Source organism: Calidris pugnax, unplaced genomic scaffold (assembly GCF_001431845.1).
Source record: "Calidris pugnax isolate Ruff unplaced genomic scaffold, ASM143184v1 scaffold285, whole genome shotgun sequence".
In the NCBI taxonomy this organism is placed as follows: domain Eukaryota; kingdom Metazoa; phylum Chordata; class Aves; order Charadriiformes; family Scolopacidae; genus Calidris; species Calidris pugnax.
This window is the reverse complement of record NW_015091000.1, coordinates 205,211-217,589: the sequence shown is the minus strand read 5'-3', so window position 1 is coordinate 217,589 and position 12,379 is coordinate 205,211. Positions and strand designations below refer to the sequence as shown.

Here is a 12,379-nt window from a genome sequence, read left to right as displayed (position 1 = left end):
CCCGCGGGGGGGGGGTGTATGTCCGGTGATGGCGGCAGGGCCCCGGCTAACCCCAGGCGAGGAAAAGCACCCCCTGTCCCCCCATCCCCTCCTCCTGCAGGTCTCCGGCTGCTTTAGTTAAAGAAACAGGTCAATTCGGTTAAAATAGACCAAACCGCCAGCTGGAGGAGGGCCCAGGGAGGGGAAAAGTGAACCCCAAAATAATCCTTTTATTTGCTTTCAGGGTGCTCCCCAGGGGAGGTAAGAGATGTGAGGGGGCTGGAAGGAAACACCCCGAGCCCCCCTTCACACCAGGGTCCTGCTCCCTCCTCCTTCTCCACCGAGGAACCGCTGGGAAGGGGCAGTGTAAAGAAAACCATCAAAAGACACGAAGAAATAGATCCACAGCTACAAAAAAAAAAAACAACAAAAAACTAAGCAGGGGCAGGAGAGAAAACAGCACCCAAAAGGGAAGAAAAGACCCTGCCCTTTCTTCCTTTTGGACAATTTTGGAACTTTTTGTTTCCCTGCTGTCCTACAGCCACCATTTGTTGGGCTCCGACAAGCGGCCGGAGAGAAGCGAGATGGAGCTGGGGAAGGGGGAATGGAAAGAAAAGGTTTCAGGTCTTTTCTGCGAGAAGCAAGGGAGCAGCGATTCAGCGGCAAAGAACAAAACCTGGGAAGAGGGAGACAACGGTGGAGCCTCACAGGGCCCTGGGTCCTGCCTCAGCCTCTGGGCTGGAAGGAAACACCCCGAGCCCCCCATCACACCCGGGTCCTGCTCCCTCCTCCTCCTCCTCCGCTGGGAAGAGGGCAGTGTAAAGAAAACCATCAAAAGAGAGGAAGAAATAGCTCTACAGCTACAAAAAAAACCAACAAGCAGGGGCAGGAGAGGAAACGGCACCCAAAAGGGAAGAAAAGACCCTGCCATTTCTTCGTTTTGGACAATTCTGGAACTTTTTCTTTCCCCACTGTCCTACAGCCACCAGTTGTTGGGCTCCAACAAGCGGCCGGAGAGAAGCGAGATGGAGCCGGGGAAGGGGGAATGGAAAGAAAAGGTTTCAGGCCTTTGCTGAGAGAAGGGAGCAACGATTCAGCAGCAAAGAACAAAACCTGGGAAGAGAGAGACGATGGTGGAGCCTCAGGGGGCCCCGGGTCCTGCCTCAGCCCCGGGGGCAAGAGGGAGAACAAAGAAAGTGTCCAAATATTTTATTCTTCACAAGTTACATGAACCACATATTACTTTATGGAGCATTTACAAATCATTATTGTGTTTTTTTCCCCCTTGATATTAATCTTCAGCTGTACCTGATCTCCTGAAGGGGTCTTTTCCCATCTCACACCCACCCCCCCCCCTTCAGAGCAGATGCTTTTTGCCCTCCCCACCCTGATCGAGTAACTACTTTAAAAACAATTCCGAGGTGGATATAAAAGTCTAGTGACTTGTAGGGGAACTGGCTGGAGCTCTCTGCTCACCCCAGGAAGGAGGGGGGGCACTGGGAGGGCTCGAATTGGCTACAACCCCAATCTCACACCCGCTGTGCCAAAGGATAATGGCTCAGGGAATCAGTGGCCGCTTGATTTTCCACCATCCAAGCAGCTTTTTTATTCCTTCTGCTCCCTACTCGGGCCCACCCTAAGCACAGTCACCCAGGCTGATCACTCACATGCATAAAAGACAAATTAAAAAAAAACAGGAGGGGGGAAAAAAAAAACCAAACAACCAAACCAACCGAAAAACAACCACCAAACCCCTTTTAAACACCAACAAAACATCATACCTTTCTTACTGTCCACCCCACTACTTCACAGATTGGATGGTTCCAACAACGTAGCCATAATTACTAAACACTAGACACGTTTTTTGTGTAGGACTTGGGGGGGGGGAAGAAGCCCAGGGAGCCTCCCAGAAATCACTGGGGGGCACGTTCTACCCGGCCAGTCCCAACTCCCACACATCTAGACCCATTTTTGGGAGGCGACCACCGAGCCCCCAAGGGTTTATCAACACTGGCCACGGCGCTACAGAACCTGAACGAGAATCTAAAAACCAACAGAAACCCCCCCATTTCCTGGAGGCGAGAAGGTCCCGGGAGCTCCACAAAACATCACCGTCCGTAACCGGCAGGAGGATGAAAGGGGGGCAGGAGGGGGGTGTTAGGTAGGACTCAAAACACTTCTTTGAAGTGGCACGTGGGCAGGAAAGCGAAGACATCCCATAGTGACGAGCATGTCGTTCTTCAAAAACGGGTTTAAAAAAATTCCCATGTAGCAAATAACATAGAAATGTAACAGTGTAGTTATTATTAATATTAATTTTTTTTCCCCAGTTTCTTTAGAAAGACTGTCGATGCTGGTTTGTGTTCAGCTTCCTGGATCTTCCAGAAGACAAAAAAAAACAAACAAACAAACAAAAAACCTAATGGAAAGGCTGAGAGGGAGGAGCAGGGACGAAGACTAAGGGAAAGAAAGCGTGAATCTGTCTTTAACATGCAGGTCATATAAAGTGTTTTGGTTTTTGTTTTTTTTCCATTGTTTTTTTTTTTTCCCCCTCTTGGACACTTCCAACTCAAGAAATGGCAACACGCACATGGCTTCCAGTTTTTAAAGCAAAGAACATAGTTCCCACGGACTGCGCTGCAGAGACAGGGAGACAAGACATTCGCAAATTCAATCTTTTACCAAAAAAATCAAAGCGTCCCTTTTAACCACCATGAACCACCAGAGAAAGGAACTGGTTTCTCAGCCCCCAACGGGGGAGGGAAGTTCTTATTCACCGCTCCTCGGGGCTCAGCACTAGCAGTACTGATGTGGAGAACCCGGTCTGTACGGAGGGGGACACGCACCAAATGGCTAAATTAAGGCACAAGACAGATAATTGCAGCCAAATATGTGAATTCCCACTCAGCTTCTTCCCCCCCCCCCGGGACAGCCCCGCTCCCAGCTACGGCCTCACCTGAAGGGCTCATTCCTGCTGATCTTCGTTACTGGCACTTGGAGTTCGACTCCTAATCTGGCTTCGTAGCTGCTCTATGAGTTCAGGGTTCTGCTGCTGCATCTGCTGAGCGAACTGCTGGCCCCTGAAGGAGGGGAAAAAAAAAGCAAGCAACAGCCCCATCAGCCTCCTCACCCTCCAGGTCCTGGGAAATTTCTTTACAAAACTCCCCTCGAACAAATAGCTCACGTGGCCCAAAGAGGCACTAATTCACCCCAATATTTAAGCCTTCCTTACCTGTTAAATTAAAAGTGTGATTTCTGGTGAGAAAAGTGAGAAAACCCCCCAAAAAAGCCATTTACTGATCGAAGCAATAGGAAAAACCCAGCTCTACTCACGCCTGTATGAGGCTGGCGAGGTCGTTGGTGGAGGGGCTGGTGCCAGCAGCTCCCATGGCATTGTGGCCACCAGAAATCATCCCGGACATGCTGCAGGAATAACGGGGTCATGGCTCAGAGCAGGGAAAAAGAAATAAAATAACCACACAGAAACTGTTTGGTTTACACTGAGAGAGAAGTGTCAGCATGAGGGGAGCACCTTCCCGCAGGGACGATGAAGTTCTCTCAAAGGGAACCTTTTGCGACAACTTCTCCTTCATTAACTGCAGAATTAAACTACACCACGTGGAGAAATACTGACAACAGTGTCAGTATTCCCAGAGATTCCCCCTTCTGTCTGCAAGCCCCTCGTTGTGTTTACTTAATTAAAACACTGCCCTTCCTCACACAAGGTACTTGCTGATCTAGAGAGCCTCAACACAGATCCGCTCGTGGGGAACAGCCCAGAGCTCTCACCCCGTCCTCTGGAGCCCTCGGGCTGCAGCTGGTGCAGAACCTCAGCTGGCAACAGCCGTGGAAGAAGCCAAATTATCTCAGAGGGTAATTAAAGGATGAGCTCCCGAAGGCCTCTAGCTCCCTGCCTACCTGTGCTCTGAGAGGGCGGCCAGGAGAGGTACGTGCCTTATTAGTTTTATGACTTTCTATTATCTAAGCGTCTCACAACCCTTGTGAACTGATCCTCACAACCCTGTGGCACAAAGAATGGAAACGTCCTCGTTCTAACGGAGCCAGAGCTGTGAAATCCTGGCTCCTGGTCACACAAACACTGTGCAGCAGAGACAAAGCCACCCCAAGCTTCCCAAACCCCATTCGAGTGCCATGATCTATCCTGCCTCCCTCCTGCAAACTCCCTCTTCTCTACCAAAATCCCTCTTCAGCACAGTCCAGGGCACTCAAAACACATTCACTGAGGAAACTGGGGCAGTTTAAAGTCCCCTCTCCATAATTCCAGCCCAAGCACAACCCACCCTCCCACCAGTTCAGAGGAACTACAAATGCCAAAGACACACAGAGCCTCCAAAGAGGAAATACAAAATGGATCAGACTTACAGCTGTTGTACTTGCGGGTTGTTCATTAGGTTAGACGCCTATTTAAAGAGGGGAGAGAAAAAAAAAAAATAAAGAAAACACGACACCCTATTTAGTTCAGAAATGATGGGGTAGATGTGCAGATGTTGTGCCATTCAACTACAAACAAAGTGAAGGCAGAAGTACTTGGAAACGGATCAATAGGACAGAAATAGCGAGGAGAAGCACAGCGGCACACACGAGACAAGGCTGGGAAGGCAGGAAAACACAAACCCTTTGCCCAGCCAGCCCCTTGCAAGGAGAAGCTTTTTCTTTGACCTTAATGAGACACGAGCACAGTTTCCTGACAGCAACACCGAGCCCAAGAAATGAAAACAAGTCTTAAGAGACTCAAGAGACACGAGAGCTCCCCACGCCACGGACCGACACATTTAACCCCGCACAGAGCAGAGCAGGCCAGGCTGTGGTCTCTCTCCACATTTACCATACTCATGAAGCCAGGGTTATTCAGCAAACCAGCTAAATCAAATCCTCCTGGGCCTCCGGTCTGCAAGAATAAAGAAAAAAAAAAAAACCAAAACCATGCTGATGACATCCTCTCACTTCCTGATGCTCAATACTTTAATATTTTACTCCCAGAGTTATCAGAATTCAGCCTTTAAACCTCAACAAAGGGAACACCAAACCCTTTGTGGAGCTCCCAGACAGCCCCAAGGGACTGGGCTCCCCCAAGGAGCCAAAGGGCAGATTCTGTTTTTGGTGACTTTCTGACCACCCCCTCCCCAGCTGAGCCCCATCAGTGATGTGCAGCCAGAACCCCCTACAGCTGCCACCTCAAACACATCCACTTGGTCACTTTTGCACTGGAAAAGTCTTTAGAAAATTAAAATCCCCTTCAAAATGCTAAAGTAACATGTTTCTGCATAGAGCGTGTCAGCAGTGCAGTCACCAGCTTTCTGGCTAGGAAACCTCCAGGTTTCTTAAGAGAAGAAAATCTTTGTAAGAAAAAACAAACACCTAAAACACCCTTAACACCCTTTTGTTACTGCTAACAGGTCACTAGAAAAAAAAAAGCAGCTGGATTTTAGGAAAGTCACCAGCTTTCTGGCTAGGAAACCTCCAGGTTTCTTAAGAGAAGAAAATCTTTGTAAGAAAAAACAAACACCTAAAACACCCTTAACACCCTTTTGTTACTGCTAACAGGTCACTAGGAAAAAAAAAAAAAAAGCTGGATTTTAGGAGCAGTGATTTTAATTAAGAAAGGTGCTTAAGGCAAAATTGCTGTTTCAAAACACTCTTTTTTAATCAGTCTCATTTTCCAGCTCTTTCAAATAAGCCCAAGGTGACTGTGCTCAGGCAGGGGAGAGAAGTTCCCCTCTCTGGGTTTCAGTGGAAATGCTCAAAGCCGGGCTCATTAACCATCTCCCCTCCCTCATTAACTGTCTCCTTAGGATCTGCATCCTAAACTCAGCCCAGGGCATCGTGGCTCTGCCGGGGAGCGCCCGTTAATGCTGACAGTGAAAACCCTTCTCATCTCACCCACACCAAACAAGCACCAGTTTCAGAACTTACAGGGCTTGGAGTCTCCTTCATTTTCTGTTCGGCTATTTTAAGGTTGGATTTGTAGGTGTCGTTGTCTGGATCCAGCTCCAGGGCTTTTTTGTAGTAAACGACAGCTTCTGTGTGTTTATTTAAACTGGAGAGGGCCAAGCTATTAAGTGGAGATAAAATGAGAAGTTAAGAATTAGAGAAGCACCTTCAGTCTTCCTCCACTCCCAGCAGAGGTAAAACACCAGGATTTTTTTCCATGGGGCAGAACACACCGATAGCATCGCTGCCGTGAGGCGTTTTGAGATTAAAACTCCAGCACACAAAGAACCTGCTTTTACTCACCCCATTCTGCCATAAGCTTTGCTGTAGTTTGGATCGATGCCTATAGCTCTTTCACAGTCTCTCACCGCTCCGGCGTAATTTCCTAGTTTACTGTAAGCAGCAGCTCTGGAGGCAAAATAAGAGAAAGATGTGCAGAAAACACTTATCAGCTTGAATTCGCTGATGGAGGTCACCCCTGTGCCCTCTCTGGAGCCTCCTGCTGTAGGAGGTGGAGTGTGAAGCTGACACAAACCCAGGCCGTGCCGGGGGGAGCAGGCTGCTTTCCAAACACCCAGCCCACTACAAGGAAATCCAGGCTCTCACTTCTCCTTAAGAGACTTCCCTGGGCTCCAGGGAGGTACAGAGGTATCACACTTGCTAATTCAGTCTCTCAGCTTCCCTTGAGCCTTGACTTGTTACTCACACTGACTCTTCCAGCCATTTCCTCACACTCCGCATACGAGGGAAGATTGGTTTTGAAGCCATAACCTGCTCCTTCGAGCCTCAGTCTCACAATTCTTATTGAAGGGCCCAAAACTTCACGGGGCTGACCCTCACGCGGCTGAAGCAAAGCTTCCCTAAAAGCACCAGCTGCAGTTCCTCACCCCAAGACAGACCTCCCTGCCATTAGCACGTGCACAGACCCGTTATTCCTGCAGCCAGCGACATGTACACACTCGTGATAAGCAGAGACCTAAGAAATCCCCATTCCGAGTCTGTTTTATTCAACAACTGCCTTCCCACCAACTTTCTAACATTTTTGCTTAGAACTGAAAAATGGGAAATTCCCTCGCAGACCCGATTTTGCACACACATCAGTTCTCAGTAACGAGCCTTCAACTTGTCTCCCTCTGCCCCTTTCTTCTTCTCCTCAACCCAGTCCCTCCCAATGAGCTCTCCAGCCCACTTGGAGTTAATTGCACGAAAGCGGACGGTATTTCTTGGCACCCTTCTATCTCCTCAAATGCCTAATAGAGTTTGTTTCCCCACCCACATCCTATCTAGAGATGCCAGGGGACAGAGCTGGCAGGAGGCACAGGAAAGTGTGTCACTGAGCTTAAAAAAAAAAAAAGCACAGGAAAGTGTGTCACTGAGCTTAAAAAAAACCCACACACAAAGAGCAAGCCAGAGAACAAGCAGTCTACAGAATTCTAAAAAGAAAAAAAAAAGATTTTGACCTTTCAAGAGTCTTGAACCCAAGTAGTAAGAACAACACCACGGGTGTACGAGGGTGGAGAAAGATAATCAGTACCTGTTGCAGAAATACACAGCGTTGGATGGATTTAGTTCAATTGCTTTTCCATAGAAAGACACAGCAGCTTCAAAGTTCTCTACCTTCATTTGTTCGTTTCCTAAAACGATGGCGGAAAAAGCTCATTACCAAGTGAAAAAACGGGGACAAAAAAAAGCAAGAGCCCTGGATCTGTGATCTACTTAAGAAAATGGAACAAGGGAAACCAACCACTTGCAACTTCTGCTGTGTGCAAGTGGGGCACGTTGCAGAGCGAGGGAGGGAACCCAGCAAGCCAGAGAACAAGCAGTCTACAGAATCCTAAAAAGAAAAAAAAAGATTTTGACCTTTCAAGAGTCTTGAACCCAAGTAGTAAGAACAACACCACGGGTGTACGAGGGTGGAGAAAGATAATCAGTACCTGTTGCAGAAATACACAGCGTTGGATGGATTTAGTTCAATTGCTTTTCCATAGAAAGACACAGCAGCTTCAAAGTTCTCTGCCTTCATTTGTTCGTTTCCTAAAACGATGGTGGAAAAAGCTCATTACCAAGTGAAAAAACGGGGACAAGCAAAAGCAAGAGCCCTGGATCTGTGATCTACTTAAGAAAATGGAACAAGGGAAACCAACCACTTGCAACTTCTGCTGTGTGCAAGTGGGGCACGTTGCACAGGGTGGAGGGGGGGACCAGTGTCCCAGCCTCATCCTGCAAGTGCCCTACACACCCCCAGCTGCCCTCATGCCTGGGGGACACCCGAGGGCCCCCCCAAAGCAGCACCATGTCCTGAGCAGTGCCCGGGCTCAGAGAAAGCTACACCAGCACTAATCCTTCTCTCTTGCACGGTGGAGAAAAGGCCACAGGCAGGGGAGAGCTCAAAGGGAAGGTGCCCTGTTCTACACGGCACGGGTTTCTCAGGACACAGAAGAATATGACCAGATAAATGACACCCACCCACACACACTCCTGGAGCACACGCAGAGAAACAAGCAGAAATGGAAGAGTTGATCCCATTTCCTTCTTTTCCTCCCTGTTCCAAGCATTCTCCAGGCACCAAGTGATTAAACCTCCCTCCCCGTTACCGTCCAAACCTCGTTACACCCCAGCTCCAGAGGAGGTTACCTTCAGTCTTGAGCCTTTCAGCTTCAGCAATGTCATCTTCAGAGGGGGTGACGGGCTCCGAATTCGTTCGGATGTGCTCGGGTGCCTTAGAAGGAAAGGGAGGAGGCTTCCATGAGGACTCCCACCACGATGTGCTTCACCTCCCCCTCCCCAAGCCTAAAACATTTCCCTCCCACACACCCCAAGGTGGGCAGCATCTCCAACAAGAACCCAGCAGAGCCCATTGCTCTGGCTGCTTACGTGGAAACTCAGCACACGCTCCAGGGCACTCGCTCACCTTTCCTGCAGCAGCTTCAAAGATTTCAGGAAGAGTCTGGGACACAGCGAGGCCTTGGTCTTCCATCGAGACCCCAAATGCTGTCTCCAGGCACTGGATGGCCACTGGGCAAGAAGAGTCAGGCAATGAGCATTCCCCACTCCATCTAAATACGCAGCTTCCCCCCTTCCCAGCACCTGAATTCCTTACTATTGAACATCCTAGAAAAAATAAACCACCCAATTCCACACACAAGACTTGATATTTGGGCATTACCCTCAAATTTGGCCAAAACCACAGAGCTGGGCAAGCCTTAGCTCTGTAGAGGATGCACCTGGATTGAGTCAATCCCCACTCCCACCCCCTCAGGTGACTCCAGAGCAGGTGCTGGGGGTAGAAGTTAATCAAACTGGGGTTTTACCAGCTTTCCCACAGCTGTGGGCGACAAAGAGAAGGTCTGAATGTTTCAGAAAGAGGTCACTTGTCAGAGGGTGGCTGCTCCATGAAGTGCTGTGGCCACACAGAGGTGCAGGGACACCAAACCTGCGGCTGCCCCCACCTCCTCCCTCATCAGGCACCTTGTCAGGAAGCTGTTCCCAGCACAGAAGGGAACCCCAGCGACAGAAGAGTTTTACAAAACCCTCATGCCATGTTTTAGTGCCCCAAGAGCACCAGGAATAAACCCCTCCTCCCGCCCTCCTCTTCCAGCCTCACCCAGGAATGTACCCACCGTCCTGCAGACGTGCCCAGGCTCCCTCTCAGCAGGACAAACATACAAGCCAAAGATTAAAGTATAAGCTCCTTAAGTAGATCTTTTAAGATCTGTGTGCTTTCCTTTAGCAGTGAAGCCCTCTGAAAAACCCTGTACAAACACTCCAGGGCGTTGCTCCGGAAAAGCACTTTGATATCAGAGGGGGAAAAAGTGCTCTGCAAGTGTAAAATGCTTCCACACAACAAAGTTCTCATTTTACACAACACTACAAGACTCCTCCCTCCACCTCGTTTAAGATAAAACTTCTAAGTCTCAAACCCAGGGTCAGAGAGGCTTTTGATCCCAGGTATATCCCTTCCTCAAGCTAATCTGCTTTTAAAAGAGAAAATCACACAGGCAATTGGCATCCCTAATGCCCTGGAACCCTCCCCAGGAAGACAAAATCATTTCAAATCATGAGCAAGGTGTGATGTTAGGAACAGCCCGGCCAAGTGAGAGGCAGAAGAGAGTAAGAGTGTCCAAATTTTCCCAAACGTGGGGCTGACAGACCTAGACACGTGAACAGGGAAGGGCATACAACCACCCACCTTCCAAACTCTCCTGGGCATCTGGAGACAGACCCCCATTCTGTAGCTGGTCGTGTAGGAACTGGATGATGGAGTAGGCAAGGCGCTTCTGGTCTGCCATCCCGGGAGGCTGCGGGCAGCTTGGGACAACTTCCAAAAAATCTGTAGAGAGAGAGAAGTTGTATCACTTGATGGGCAAGAGGTCAAAGAGCTTTCCTGCTGCTCTGTCCCTACGAACGTGGAGGTTAAGGGAGTTGCTCAGGACTGGCCAAGGCCTCCAGAGCCTTCATTAAACTCTGCTGTAACCACGACCCCCTTTACATGAATTCTCTGGGCCTCACTTCACCCTTTACAGTGCAAGACGCAGAGTCCTGCCCCACGAGGCTCCTGCCAAGGGAAATACATGAAAGGTGCTGCAGGCACTCAGGCCTCTGCCTGCCAAACCGAGCACTGAGGATCTCCCCCATGAGCCACCCTCTTCTGCTTCCAGGGCATCATTTGATTCTGAACCAAAACCGAAAGCTGAAGCAATTTGCCACAGTTAGCAGGGCCGGGGTTCAGGGCTGTCAGCCCTCTGTGCTCCTTGCCAGGATGCCAAAGGAGAAGGAGAGCGAGGACCCAAAGCAAAGGCACCCCCCACAAGCCCACCCCAGGGCTGGGGCTCCCAGAGACCCCGACACGGCTCCTGGATGGCACCTCTGCTGAGCCGGAGTATCCTGCCTCTCCAGAACACTCAACTGGGTTTGTAGCACAGACAACACATTCAGGGGGGCTTAATAAGTAAGTTATTTAATTGCAGACTCTGTGAAAGAGCGCCCAAGGGAGCTCGGCTGGTCCCAGCCCACTGAAAGCCACCAGAGGCTTCCCCAGACAGACACCGCGGCGGGTGCCTCGGGCAGGGGTCTGTGCCCGGCTCCCGGTCCCAGTGAAAAGCGGGGACAGAGCCCGCAGACCCCCCCGGGGCAGGCAGAGAGGAGGGAGGCACCTCTCCTCCCCCGGGCCCCCGCCCGCAGCTCCCCCCGGTGCCCCGGGAGACAGGCCCGAGGGGCGCGACGGACCCCGGAACCCCGCCCCCCCTCGGTACACCGCTCCGTGAGGAGACGGCACCACCGGCAGCGCTCCCTCTCCCGGGGCCTGCGCGGAGAAACCACCCCCTCCCGCCCCAAGAGCCCCGGGCCCGGCCCACACCGGACCCCGGTTGAGGGAAGCGCCAGGCCCCGCCGCGACCCCCGGGCTCAGCCGCTACCCCCCCGCCAGGAGCAGAGGCGGGAGGGTTCCTGGTGGGGAGCGCTACCCCCGGAGCGCTACCCCAGGCCCCGCTCCCCTCCCGTTTCCCTCCCGGTCCCGCCGCCCCGCCCCGCTCACCGGGCGCCCCGACTCTGGCCTGGGCCGGGGCGGGCTGAGCACTGCGCATGCGCCCCGCCCCCCCGCGCCTGCGCACGGCCCCCTCCCGCCCCGCGCCTGCGCGCCCGCCAAGCCCCGCCCACTCTTTTCCCTTATATGGAGAGCCCGGCCGGACCCCGGTTGAGGGAAGCGCCAGGCCCCGCCGCGACCCCCGGGCTCAGCCGCTACCCCCCCGCCAGGAGCAGAGGCGGGAGGGTTCCTGGTGGGGAGCGCTACCCCCGGAGCGCTACCCCAGGCCCCGCTCCCCTCCCGTTTCCCTCCCGGTCCCGCCGCCCCGCCCCGCTCACCGGGCGCCCCGACTCTGGCCTGGGCCGGGGCGGGCTGAGCACTGCGCATGCGCCCCGCCCCCCCGCGCCTGCGCACGGCCCCCTCCCGCCCCGCGCCTGCGCGCCCGCCAAGCCCCGCCCACTCCTTTCCCTTATATGGAGAGCCCGGCGGCTCGGCGCACGCGCGCTGCGCACGGCTTGGGGGCGGGGCCGGAGACCGGAAGCGCGGCGCTCGCTCCGCCCGGATTTTTTTTTTACCATGGAGAGGGGGGCGTTGCCATGGGAACGGGCGGGCTCGGGGGCTGCTCCCGACGGGGCTCCGCTCCCGGACCGCCCCCCCGCAACCACCGGGGCCGAGAGCCGGGGGTAGGGATGGGGCTCGGCGTGTGCGGGCGGACGGGCCGCTTTCCCCGGCCCGGGTGGAGCGAAGGGAGAGGGGAGAGCGGCCCGGTCCTCCAGGCTCCCACAATCCTTCGCGGCCGGCGCGCTGTCCCCCCGCCTCTATGGTTGGGGCACATGCTCCCTGCGTGGGGCCGGCGCGGTCTCCTCCCGGCCTCGTCAGCAGAGCGGGGCCTCCCGCCGCCCCCGGCACCCCCGGCATGGCCCCCCC

The 12,379-nt window shown here is 52.8% G+C and overlaps 2 protein-coding genes across 6 annotated transcripts in view; one reads left to right on the top strand and one right to left on the bottom strand.

Annotated features, from left to right (window-relative positions):
* Positions 1-1,172: 1,172 nt before the first annotated feature.
* SGTA (small glutamine-rich tetratricopeptide repeat (TPR)-containing, alpha) lies at positions 1,173-11,809 on the bottom strand. 5 transcript variants are annotated; one of them, XM_014955571.1, is made up of 12 exons: positions 11,791-11,809; positions 10,121-10,261; positions 8,843-8,946; positions 8,566-8,650; positions 7,866-7,965; positions 6,235-6,339; positions 5,914-6,052; positions 4,826-4,888; positions 4,363-4,400; positions 3,313-3,402; positions 2,936-3,059; positions 1,173-2,616 (listed from the first exon to the last, which is right to left on the bottom strand). In XM_014955571.1, exons 2-11 carry the CDS (start codon positions 10,218-10,220, stop codon positions 2,945-2,947), a joined length of 939 nt encoding a protein of 312 aa, XP_014811057.1. In that variant the 5' UTR covers positions 10,221-10,261; positions 11,791-11,809; the 3' UTR covers positions 1,173-2,616; positions 2,936-2,944. The 5 variants fall into 5 exon arrangements, with proteins under 5 accessions (XP_014811057.1, XP_014811054.1, XP_014811056.1 ...); XM_014955568.1 differs by lacking the exon at positions 11,791-11,809 and adding an exon at positions 11,465-11,520; XM_014955570.1 differs by lacking the exon at positions 11,791-11,809 and adding an exon at positions 11,465-11,520 and having other exon boundaries at positions 1,173-2,357.
* Positions 11,810-12,056: 247 nt separating this feature from the next.
* The window catches only part of THOP1 (thimet oligopeptidase 1), a 9,711-nt gene continuing 9,388 nt past the window's right edge, over positions 12,057-12,379 (top strand). Inside the window, exon 1 of the mRNA XM_014955574.1 lies at positions 12,057-12,379. Coding sequence (XP_014811060.1) covers positions 12,273-12,379 — 107 coding nt within the window. The 5' untranslated portion in view covers positions 12,057-12,272.